This window comes from Bufo bufo, chromosome 4 (assembly GCF_905171765.1).
Source record: "Bufo bufo chromosome 4, aBufBuf1.1, whole genome shotgun sequence".
Classification (NCBI taxonomy): domain Eukaryota; kingdom Metazoa; phylum Chordata; class Amphibia; order Anura; family Bufonidae; genus Bufo; species Bufo bufo.
Window position 1 is genome coordinate 132,590,138 of NC_053392.1, and position 13,226 is coordinate 132,603,363.

General features: G+C 46.6%; 1 protein-coding gene across 1 annotated transcript in view; it reads left to right on the forward strand.

Moving 5' to 3' along the window:
* Positions 1-6,938: 6,938 nt before the first annotated feature.
* The window catches only part of LOC120997694 (rootletin-like), a 119,328-nt gene continuing 113,040 nt past the window's right edge, over positions 6,939-13,226 (forward strand). The window contains exon 1 of the mRNA XM_040427922.1: positions 6,939-7,139. Within this exon, the coding sequence (XP_040283856.1) occupies positions 7,092-7,139 (48 nt within the window). The 5' untranslated portion in view covers positions 6,939-7,091. The remainder of the gene's footprint in view (positions 7,140-13,226) is intronic.

Genomic DNA, 13,226 nt, shown 5'->3' on the forward strand with positions numbered 1-13,226 from the left:
CTGGCACATGGGGGGCTGTTATTAATACTGGCACATGGGGGGGCTGTTAATAATGGCACATGATTGGGGGCACTATAGGGGCATCTACTGAGGCCACAAAGAAGGGATATTTTATATGGGGGGCTCTGTACAGTACAATTTTATACTGGGACACATTATGGTGCGTACTATGGGGAAGGGGGGAGAGGAGTACTATGGGGTCATCTATGGGGGGCACTAAGAAGGGGTATTTTATACTGGCACATTATGGGGGCACTATGGGGACATTACAATTACTTGTCAGTAAAAGCAGTAAAAGCAAAAAAAAGGAAGAGACCACTGTGGTACTCAGCAGAAGTGGCCAAAATCATTAAAAACAAAAAGATAGCATTTAGGAATTATAAAAAAAAAAAAAAAACGAGGATGACAGACAAATTTATAAGATTAGGCAGAGAGAGGCCAAACAAATTATAAGAGCTTCTAAAGCACAGGCAGAAGAGAAATTAACTCAGTCAGGGAAAAAAGGCGATAAGGCATTCTTCAGATACATAAATGAAAAAAGGAAACTAAAACAAGGAATTACCAAAGTAAAAACTAAAGAAGGAAGGTATATGGAAGAAGATAAAGAACTAGCTGACTGCCTCAATGAATACTTCTGTTCAGTTTTTACAAAGGAAAATGAAGGAGAAGGACCTCAGTTGGGAAAGAAGACTAATGAATCTTTTGACGCATGTGTCTTTACAGAGGAAGAGGTTCTAAGTCAACTGTCTAAAATTAATACAAATAAGGCTTCATGCACACGACCGTATTTTGTTTCCGTGTCCGTTCCGTTTTTTTTGCGGATAGGATGCGGACCTATTTATTTCAATGGGTCCGCAAAAAACGCGGACAGCACACTGTGTGCTGTCCGCATCAGTATGTCCGTTCCGTTGCTCCGCAAAAAAAATAGTGCATGTCCTATTTTTTTCTAGTTTGCGGACAAGGATAGGCATTATTACAATGGATCCGCAAAAAAACGGATCGGCAAAAAAAACGGATGCCATACGGAAAGTCATCCTTTTTTTTTGCGGATCCGCAATTTGCGGACCGCAAAACACATACGGTCGTGTGCATGTAGCCTAAGTCACAGGGGCCTGATGGGATACACCCAAAGCTATTAAAAGAGCTCAACGGCGAACTAGCAAAACCATTAACAGATTTATTTAACCAATCACTGGCAACAGGAGCCGTCCAAGAAAATTGGAAATTAGCAAATGTTGCGCCCATTCACAAGAAAGGTAGTACGGAGGAATCAGGCAACTATAGGCCAGTAAGCCTGACATCAATAGTGGGGAAATTAATGGAAACCATACTTAAGGAGAGGATTGTGGACCATCTAAAATCCCATGGATTGAAAGAAGAAAAACAGCATGGGTTTACTTCAGGGAGATCATGTCAAACTAATCTTATTGATTTTTTTGATTGGGTGACTAAAATAATAGATGGAGGAGGTGCAGTAGACATCGCTTATCTAGACTTTAATAAGGCTTTTGACACTGTCCCACATAGAAAGCTTATCAATAAAGTGCAGTCATTGAGCTTGGACTCCCATATTGTTGAATTGATTAGGCAGTGGCTGAGGGACAGACAACAGAGGGTTGTAGTCAATGGAGTATATTCAGACCAAGGTCTTGTTACCAGTGGGGTACCTCAGGGATCTGTTCTGGGACCCATATTGTTTAATATCTTTATCAGCGAAATTGCAGAAGGCCTCGATGGTAAGGTGTGTCTTTTTGCTGATGACACAAAGATTTGTAACAGGGTTGATGTTCCTGGAGGGATACACCAAATGGAAAAGGATTTAGGAAAACTAGAGGAATGGTCAAAAATATGGCAACTAAAATTTAATGTTGATAAGTGCAAGATAATGCACCTGGGGCGTAAAAACCCAAGAGCAGAATATAAAATCAGTGATACAGTCCTAACCTCAGTATCTGAGGAAAGGGATTTAGGGGTCATTATTTCAGAAGACTTAAAGGTAGACAGACAATGTCATAGAGCAGCAGGAAATGCTAGCAGAATGCTTGGGTGTATAGGGAGAGGCATTACCAGTAGAAAGAGGGAGGTGCTCATGCCGCTCTACAGAGCACTAGTAAGACCTCATTTGGAGTATTGTGCTCAGTACTGGAGACCATATCTCCAGAAGGATATTGATACTTTGGAGAGAGTTCAGAGAAGAGCTACTAAACTGGTACATGGATTGCAGGATAAAACTTACCAGGAAAGAGTAAAGGACCTTAACATGTATAGCTTGGAAGAAAGACGAGACAGAGGGGATATGATAGAAACTTTTAAATACATAAAGGGAATTAGCAAGGTAAAAGATGAGAGAATATTTAAAAGAAGAAAAACTGCTACAAGAGAACATAGTTTTAAATTAGAGGGGCAAAGGTTTAAAAGTAATATCAGGAGGTATTACTTTACTGAGAGAGTAGTGGATGCATGGAATAGCCTTCCTGCAGAAGTGGTAGCTGCATATACAGTGAAAGAGTTTAAGCATGCATGGGATAGGCATAAGGCCATCCTTCATATAAGATAGGGCCAAGGGCTATTCATAGTATTCAGTATATTGGTGTAATGACCGGCGACACGCACAGGGAGGAAAACAGGGAAAGCCCTGCCCAAGGGAGGGGGAAAGGTGGTGACCCCTAACTCACCTTGCGGCTGGCACCTGACTGCCCTAGACGGGTTCCTCACCCGTGCGGCGATCACGTGCCTAAACCCTGGCTTTCCCTAATATGAGCCCTAGATAGTGAACAGGCCGGTGGGATCGCTAGTCCGCACCACTATCACTAAGAGGGAAACACCAGGGAGAGGACAGACAAAACAGACAAACACATACACCCAGGTGGGCGACCACAATAGACCAAAAAGGTCCAACAGGGATCCAGAGGGTAGCGTGCTGGACCAACTACCAAAGAACGCAGCAACACAGCTCCAGAAGGTCAGAATAGATGTCCAGGCAGGAAGCTCTATCTCTGGCAACCAGAGAAGTGTGAGAGGGGAATATAAGGAGGTTGGGAGTGCTGGACAAGGAACAGCTGAGGAGAAGGAGCTACGGATCCCTGAGTGAGCCAAAATGGTTTGCAAAGCAAACCCAGAAAGCTACCATAAGGAAAACAGCCCTATCTTAAATAGAGCGCGCAGCCAACCGCTGCGACTTCCTGACCCCGGGTATAACGGAGTCAGGCGTGGTTCTTGACACCCTCGTGACAATTGGGCAGACTAGATGGGCCAAATGGTTCTTATCTGCCGACACATTCTATTAGCTCAACTGGGGGCATTACAAGGGGGTATTTTTTGCACTGTCACATTTTAAGGAGAATTATTTCTACTGGGGGGGACATTATGGTGGGCTTTATTACTCCCCCATGGTATGACCCCCTAGTAGCAGCACATCCTCTCCATGCTCTGCTATCCATCTGCCCCTTCTCCAAATCCTTATTATGAAATCTTTCTCATTAGGATGAAACATCAGCTCCACCGAGCCCCCGGCCAAAGTGTTAAAGTGGCGTCCGAGATCCCCAAGGGCCAAGCCAAGTAATTGTAAGTTTTCATGTGAAATACGTTTGTTATACACATATAACATACACTGTGTAGTCTGTTCTATAAGCACCATTGTTTTGTGGCGGCGGATAGAAAAAAATCTGAAAGTGCCCCTCCCGAGACCATGCTCTGGATCTGCCACTGGGTTGGGGTCTACTGTTTCAATTTTTTCATAGCATGAAGGCTATGTGCTTCCCTGGCCATAAAACACTGAGGGAAGGGGGGGCCCAAGCTGAACCCTTGGACCAGGCCCATGAGCCTTTAGCTACGCCCTGTGCACTGTGGTATTGCAGGCCACGCTTACTTTTGTTGCCCCTGCCCACATTTGTTGACCCCTTATTATTTTTTTTTTATTAAAGCGCCATTCATTCCATAGCGCTGTACATATGATGAGCGGTGCACATACATAATACAGACAATTGCACTAATCATAAACAAGACAAGTTACAAACTGGTACAGAAGGAGAGAGGGCTTACAATCTATATGGTATGGGTGAAGGACACAGTAGGTGCGAGTTAAGTTGGTCATGGCGGTATAGAGGCAGCGGGGTCACTGGTTGTAGGCTTGTCTGAAGAGGTGGGTTTTCAGGTTTCTTTTGAAGGATTCCAATGTAGGTGAGAGTCTGATATGTTGGGGTAGCGAGTTCCAGAGTATGGGGGATGCACAGGAGAAATCTTGGAGTCGATTGTGGGAAGAGGCAATAAGAGGAGAGGAGAGAAGGAGGTCTTGTGAGGATCGAAGAGTGCGTGTGGGGATGTATCTGGAAAGTAGCTCAGAGATGTAGGGAGGGGACAGGTTATGGACGGCCTTGTATGTATTTGTTAGTACTTTGAAGTGAATTCGCTGGGCAATGGGGAGCCAGTGAAGGGATTGGCAGAGGGGAGAGGCAGAGGAGTAATAGGGGGAGAGGTGGATTAGTCGGGCAGCAGAGTTGAGGATAGATTGGAGGGGTGCGAGAGTGCTAGATGGAAGGCCACAGAGGAGAATGTTGCAGTAGTCTAGGCGAGAGATAATGAGGGCATGTACAAGAATTTTCACAGATTCAAAGTTAAGGAAAGAACGGATGCGGGAGATGTTTTTGAGTTGGAGGCGGCAGGTGGTGGAAAGAGCTTGGATTTGCGGTCGGAAGGAAAGTGCAGAATCCAAGGTCACTCCAAGGCAGCGGACTTTGTTGACCGGGGAGAGTGTGCAGCCATTGATCATGATAGATAGGTCTGTTGAGGGGGTTGAACAAGATGGGGGAAAGATTATGAATTCTGTCTTATCCATGTTAAGTTTTAGAAAGCGAGAGGCGAAGAAGGATGATATAGAAGATAGACATTGTGGGATTCTTGATAGTAAGGTGGTGAGCGTCAGCGTAGGAGTGATACTGAAAGCCATGGGACTCTATGAGCTGTCCCAGGCCAAAGGTGTAGATAGAGAAGAGCAGGGGTCCTAGGACAGAGCCTTGCGGGACACCAACAGAGAGGGAATGAGACGAGGAGGTGGTGCGAGAGTGGGAGACGCTAAACGTCCGGTCTGTGAGGTATGATGTGATCCAGAAGAGGGCCAGGTCGGTGATGCCGAGAGATGAGAGAGTTTGCAACAGAAAGGAGTGGTCAACAGTGTCAAAGGCAGAGGACAGGTCAAGGAGAAGGAGGACAGAGTATTGTTTCTTGGTTTTGGCTGTCAGTAGGTCATTGGTGACTTTGGTAAGGGCAGTCTCGGTTGAGTGGTGGGGTCGGAAGCCAGATTGTAGGCGGTCAAAGAGGGAGCAGGAGGAGAGGTGGGAGGACAGTTCTGAATGGACATGTTGTTCAAGTAGCTTTAAGGCATACGGAAGAAGTGATATGGGGCGATAACTGGACAAGGAAGATGGGTCAAGTGAAGGCTTTTTGAGGATGGGTGTAATGGTAGCATGTTTAAAAGCAGAGGGGAAGACACCAGAGTTTAGTGATAGGTTGAAGAGATGAGTTAGGGCTGGGATAAACACTGTGGTGAGGTTAGGGATGAGGTGGGATGGGATTGGGTCAAGTGCACAGGTGGTCAGATGAGATTTGGAGAGTAGAGTGGAGAGTTTTTCTTCTGTAATGGTGGAGAAGCGGGTTTTGGGAGAAGGGGACCGAGCCGTTGTGTAGAGGGTCTGTGGGGACTGTGTGGTGAAGCTTTCTCTGATGTTGACTATCTTTTGTTTGAAATATTTGGCAAAGTCCTCAGCTGAGAAGAGAGGAGAGGGTGGGGGCGCTGGGGGGCGGAGAAGGGAGTTAAAAGTGCTAAAAAGTTGTTTAGGGCTGTGTGACAGGGAAGATATGAGAGATGAGAAGTAGGCCTGTTTTGCATCAGCGAGTGAGGATTTAAATATGAGGAGGGATTGCTTGTATGCGGTGAAATGATCATTTGAATGGGATTTCTTCCATTGCCGCTCAGCAGCCCTGGAAGCTTGTCTGAGTTTTTTGGTCAGGTTGGTGTGCCAGGGTTGTCTGTTGATTTTTCGGGTTTTGTTGTGTGTGAGGGGGGCAACAGTGTCCAGAGCTGTACTTATTGTGGTGTTATATAGGGTGGTAGCAGCTTCTGGGTCTAGGAGGGAACAGATGGTAGAGAGTGGGAGAAGAGAGTCGGAAAGCTTATCTACTTATGTTGCCCTGCCTTCTGTCAATTTGGACCCACCTACCACATGGGGCCACTTTTAGTTATTTTTTTTCTCCATGGGCCCTTAGGTTCCCAGTCTGCCCCCGGATAGAGCGCCCCGCGCATGCACAGCCACCTCTCCATTCACTGCTATGGGACTCCCGGAAATATCGCAGCACGCTCACGGCTCACGCAACTGTTTTCGGTTCTTTCTTTGAGTGGTGAGCGTTGGGGGCTGTGCTTGCACTTCAGGGGGCCCGTTCTGGAGACAGCAGGGAATCCCAGACGTGGGACCCACACCCACACCTGACACTGATCAATGTCCCAGATGGGAATAAAGATTACCTTGTCCTGACCTAATGTATAATCATTAAATGGGGGCCAAGGACCCACAAATGCCCCCCGACCTTTATAATGGTGGATTATTACTGACGGCTCCACAGATGTGGCTGGGTTTTCCTGAGGTAATAAGTCTCCAGGTAAGTGCTTGTTGGACACCCCAGCACCCACCATTCTGCTGCACCCCTGGGTCATACAGAACGTATAACTGACAGGCAGTCTATTCACCACATATCAGCACACGTATCTGAGGCTGAGGCGACCATCCCGCTCTTATCCCGGCTCTTTCCCGCACTCTCTCCCTACGCCCCGCCCACCAGCACCGGTCCTTGCCATTCAGGCAGCACAGCCACGCCCACAGCCGCCATCGCCTTGGTTACTGTGTGGCAAACCCCGCCCTAACTGCCAATCACGGTTGCTCGCTACCCAAGCCCACCTTTCAGCCGCTGCCGCCGCTTTCTGTTGCCAGGGTAACGGCCGGAGCCTCGGCGTCCGCTATTACCATGGTAACAGTACGATCAGGCTTCTTGGCCCACAGCAGAAGGTCAGAACGTGGAGGATCGCAGTGCGGAGTGACAGCATGGCAAGCGAGGAGGGCTCACTTATGAAGCTGGAGGCAGTCATCCAGGTAAGGAGAGGAATGTGTGAACTGGGGTCTATAGGGGGGCTATGTGCAGAGTATGTGCCCCTGCTTTCTAATATAGTCTCTGCACTTGTTTGTTGCCCATGTTCACACTGCATTCATTTCAACAGACTTTATATGGGGAAAAAAACAAAAACAGAGGACCCCTTTAACATTTAGCCCCTCAGTACTTTGTGCAGACCCCCACTATAGAAATATCCAGGGTTTGGAGCCTCCACCGCAGATTCTGTTCCGGAAAAAAGTTCTGCAGGATTTTTTCATCCGGTAAATAAACAGGATTCCAAACGGAGACTGAACGGACTCCATTGTAGTTCAGGTCAGTTGTCAAACGGAGGAGAAAAACCCGAAAAAACAGGGGTGATGTGAACCCGGCCTTTAGGCTCCATTCACACGTCCGCAAAATGGGTCCGCATCCGTTCCGCAATTTTGTGGAACGGGTGCGGACCCATTTATTCTCTATGGGGACGGAATGGATGCGGACAGCAATTTGCGGGTCCGCAACACAACACGGACGTGTGAATGGAGCCTAAGGGTGCACTCACACGGCCGTATTTTCGCTCCGCGTCCGATCTGCATTTTTTGCAGATTGTATGCAGACCCATTCATTTCTATGGGGCCGCAATAAATCCAGACGTGACTTGAATGTCATCAGTGCATATTTCAATAGGGCACATGGACCGCTTCTGCATTTTGCGTATCCGTGATTTGCGGACCGCAAACCAGATACTGTCTTGTGCATGAGACCTTAGGCAGTGATTTTCCAAACTGTGTCACTCCAACTCTTGCAGAACTACAACTCCCAGCATGTCTGGACAGCCACAGGCTTCAGGCTCAGATTCAGACACTTTTGTAAATCTGGGACAATGTGCGACCTTTAAAGGGATTCTGTCACCTCGTTTTAGCCTATAGCGATACGGACATGCGTGGCTAGATCGCCGCTAGCATGTCCGCAATATACCGGTCCTATAGGGCTGTGTGCTTTTATTGTTTAAAAAATGATTTTAGAGATATGTAAAATAGCCTGGTAAGGTGCCCAAGGGGCTGTACGAACCTTCCTGGTGCCCAGCCACGCCCCACTGTGAAGGAGCCCAGCAACGCCTGCGTCCTCCGAGTCTCCTCCTAGCTCACAGTTAGATCGCCGTAATCTCGTGATGTACGAGCTCGCGCATGCGCAGTTCCTTCCCTAAGGCTGATGCCAGCATAGGGAAGGAACACTATACCGGCCCTGCGCATGGCGAGATTACAGCGATCTAACTGTGAGCAAGGAGGAGATTCGGAGGACGCAGGCGGTGCTGGGCTCCTTCACAGGGGGGCATGGCTGGGCTCCAAGAAGGTTACCAGGCTCATTTACATATCTATAAAAATATCATTTTTTAAACAATAAAATAACACAGCTTTATAGGACCGGTATATTGCGGACGTGCTAGCGGCGATCTAGCCGGGCATGTCCGCAGCTCTATAGCCTAAAACGAGGGGACAGAATTCCTTTAATAAATTGGTCTAAAAAAACTGACTTTCGAAATCCTGCTGGTGTTGGAAGATGGAGCCGAGCGTTTCCTCTACACCGCCAGATATTCTGCAGAAAAAACGGATCATTTTTCGATTTTTAATTTTTTTGCTCAAATGGACAACTTTAGCAATAAGTCACTGAAAAAAGGGGTGATATAAAGTAAAAATGGAAGAGTCCTCCATGACTCCCATCAGATTCCAGGCCCTGGGGAAATGACAGTGTCCTATCTGGTTGCTATAAGCACCGACTCCATTTTATTTTGCCCCTCTCGCTGCGTTGTGGAGCGTTTATTGCTGTGATTACCATGAAATTGAGAAGAAATGCCATGGTTTTCTGCAGTTGCATGAAAATGTGGTAATCTGCCACAATTTTGTGGTAATTGTGCTAAAAACGCATCAGGACCATCTCACGAAAACCCAGCCCTAGGCCTCGTTCACATTTCCGTTTTTTACCGACAGCGCACGTACCCCTTGATTTAAATGTGTCTGATCACACGTCAGTATTTTTTACGGACCGTGGGTGACTGAAAAAAATCACAGAGACGTGCACTAATTTGGTCCGTGATGTGGAACAAACACGCCTATTGAAGTCTAATGGTCTGTGAAAATCACGGATGGAGTCCGTGTTGCGTCAGTTTTTCACCGACCGCCGCTAGGAGATGCTCTGAAATAATTTTCAGCTGAGCAGTGTCCCTGGACTATGAACGGCACACGGAGGGTAAATAGCAAACACACGAACCAAATACGGATGCTTCATGGACCGTTTCTTTTTTTCATGGATGTGAAACGGACACGGTAATGTGAACAAGGCCTTATGCCTCATGCACACGAGCGTGTCCGTAATGTGGTAAAAAAACGCGATCTGCAAAATAGGGCCGCCTTCTCTGTGCGAGCCACAATTTTCTCACTCCCATTACTAGAAATGACGATTCTTATCCACAATACAAACAAGAATAGGACGTGTTCTATCATTTGCGGAACGGACACACCGTGTGATGTCCGTTGTTTTTTTTTTTTTGTGGGCCCATAGCAATGAATGGGTCTGTGTGCAATCCGCAGAAAACATGCGGATTGGACACAGATACAAAATACAGTCGTGTGCATGAGGCCTTAGGCCTCTTGCACACGACCGTATGTATTTAGCGGTCCGCTAAAAATACGGATGACATCTGCGTGCATTCTGTAACGGAACAGCTGGCCCCTAAATGAATGTAATGCGGACAATAATAGGACAGGTTCTATTTTTTTGAGGAACGGACATACGGAAACGGAATGCACACGGAGTAACTTCTGCTTTTTTTGCGGAACCATTAAAGTGAATGGTTCCGCATACAGTCCGGAAAAAAAAAACGGAACGGACACAGAAAGAAAATACGTTTGTGTGCATGAGCCCTTAGGCCTCATGCACACGACCGTTGTTTTGGTCCGCATCCGAGCCACAGTTTTTGCGGCTCGGGTGCGGATTCATTCACTTCAATGGGGCTGCAAAAGATGCGGACAGCACTCCGTGTGCTGTCCGCACCCGTTGCTCCGTTCCGTGGTCCGCAAAAAAAATATAACATGTCCTATTCTTGTCCGTTTTGCGGACAAGAATAGGCAGTTATATCAATGGCTATCCGTGCCGTTGTGCAAATTGCCAAACGCACATGGACGCCATCCTGTTTTGCGGATCCGCAATTTGCGGACCGCAAAACAGACAACGGTCGTGTGCATGAGGCCTTAGTTTTGTATATTTCCCAAAAGCTTGAGGGGTAAAGACCTCGGGGCCCATTTACTATGAGAAAAGCCTGTTTCCTACTGTCTTATGTTTTTTTTGACCATTTTATTTTGTGCTTGTTTCGGAGGCATGTGCGCCTGTTGCGCCTATTTAGAATTTTACGACTAATTCAGAAGTTTTCAAACCTTTGTAACTTTTTTCGGACCTATTTATGCAGGTGCGCCTTTTTTCCCACCTGAATTAGGCGCATAAACAGTCTTATTTCTACTCCACTCCTGACCAGGCTTATTTTCCCATCTGTTTTGAGGGGGAAGTTATGTAATTTTTTTACATTGAAAGAGACAGAGTTGCAACTTTTTTCCGGGCACTTGCGCAGTTTTTTCATGCGCAAATCAATGAGCCAACTCTTAGTGAGTATAAACGTGTCATACAAGAAAACAACCACTAGAGGTCAGGCTTAAACCATAAAGGAAAAACCTGATTTAGGGCTCATACAAACGAACGTATTTTAGTGTCAGTTCCGTTTGTTTTGCGGACCGCATGCGGAACCATTCATTTCATTGGGTCTGCAAAAAAAGTTACTCCAAGTGCATTCCGTTTCCGTACGTCCGTTCCGCAGAAAAATAGAACATGTCCTATTATTGTCCGCATTACGGATAAGGATAGGACTTTTATATTAGGGGCCAGATGTTATACGGAGGTCATCCGTATTTTTTGCAGATCCGTGTTTTGCCGACCGCAAAATACATACAGTCATGTGCATGAGCCCTTATTAAGGGATAATAAATGAGACGCAAATTAAAGACAGGCGTTGCCAATACCCCTGGTTTTTTACTTTAAAAAAGGTGAGCTTGATAAATGTGTCCCCTGGAAGCAACAGATTTTTAACTTTAGACACCTCTTCAGGCTCCAGCGCTGTCTGGGTTGTAACTTCCTGTTTCTTCCCTTCACAGTTTATAGAGAGACCCGATCATTATTATTTTCCCTTATAACATTGTTATAAGGGAAAATAATAGCATTCTGAATACAGAATGCATAGTAAAATAGCGCTGGAGGGGTTAAAAAAATAAATAAAAAAATAAATAAATTTAACTTACCTTAGTCCACTTGATCGCGCAGCCCGGCTTCTCTTCTGTCTTCCTCTTAGCTGTGTGCAGGAACAGGACCTTTGGTGACGTCACTCCGGTCATCACATGGTCTGTCACATGATCTTTTACCATGGTGATGGATCATGTGATGGATCATGTGATGACCGGAGTGACGTCACCACAGGTCCTGTTCCTGCACACAGCTAAGATGAAGACAGAAGGAGATGCCGGGCTGCTTTTTTTTTAACCCCTCCAGCGCTATTGTACTATGCATTCTGTATTCAGAATGCTATTATTTTCCCTTATAACCATGTTATAAGGGAAAATAATAATGATCGGGTCTCCATCCCGATCATCTCCTAGCAACCGTGCGTGAAAATCGCGCCGCATCCGCACTTGCTTGCGGATGCTTGCGATTTTCACGCAACCCCATTCATTTCTATGGGGCCTGCGTTACGTGAAAAACGCACAAAGAGGAGCATGCTGCGATTTTCACGCAACGCAAAAGTGATGCGTGAAAATCACCGCTCGTGTGCACAGCCCCATAGAAATGAATGGGTCCAGATTCAGTGCGGGTGCAATGCGTTCAACTCGCGCATCGCATCCGCACGGAATACTCGCTCGTGTGAAAGGGGCCTAACTGTACGGCCCCATAGTTCTCTCTATGATTGCGCATAGCGATTTAGAGCCCCTCTCCCCTATTAAAGGGGTTATCCTATCTTCCTATTTCCACACCCCAGGTTGCAAGGCTTATGGAAGAAACCAAGTCGGCCAGAACTCCACTTTTTATTTAACTTTTCAGCCGGCCTGCTCGATTGATTCCATAAGCCCAGCCATCGGGGGCCAGCATTCAGTCCTATCTCATTGTGGAAATGGCAAGATAGGGCAATCCCTTTAACCCCTTCGCGACCTCCGCTGTACATATACGTCGTCACTTTAAAGATGGCGCCCGCTCACGAATGCAGCCAGGTGCCATAGCCGCCAGGTTTATGCTGTTTCAAACAGCAGAAACCCGGGGGTAATGTCTGCGATCAGCCATAAGGCCAATCACATGCATTTAACTCCTCAGATGCCGTGGTCCTTCAGGTGCTCTTTGTGTCCGCTTCGGTTATTTATATTGTTCTCCAATAATGGAGCAAAACAACAGAAATAAGGAGCACAGGTCTGAACAAACCCTAAAAATCCATACATTTCAAGTGTTTTAAAGAGGAGCGGTCACCTCTCCTGACATGTCTGTTTTAGTAACTGCTTCCATTTTCCATGTAATAGCAATTCTGGAGCATCTATTCTTATAACTGTGTGTTGTGCCAGTCCTCTATTATTCCTGCTAGAAATGTATGAATAAAGGTTCATCCGGTTGTTACTAGTGGGGGATGGGGTGTATCCCGGTACAGTCTGACACTGGTAACAATGATTGGATAATGTGTAGGGACACCCCCCACCTGATAAAATCCAGATGGACCTTTGTTCACAAAAGTCCCTTTACATGGGACGACAGAGCAGCAGATCGTCGGGAGGGACGCGTTCCTTCCCAACGATCTGCTGCTCCCTGGTGGAGGAGACCTGCATTTACATGCAGTGATCTCCTCCAGAGTATGGGGAGGAACGATCTCTAATGCCATCAGCTGTCCCCATACTGACTCGTTGTTTGCCGGCAGCAGATCGGGTCTACACAGCATGATCTAATGTCAGCAAATGACGATATTTGTGTGTGCACAACGGCGGTACATTTACACTGCCAGATAATCGCTAACAAGC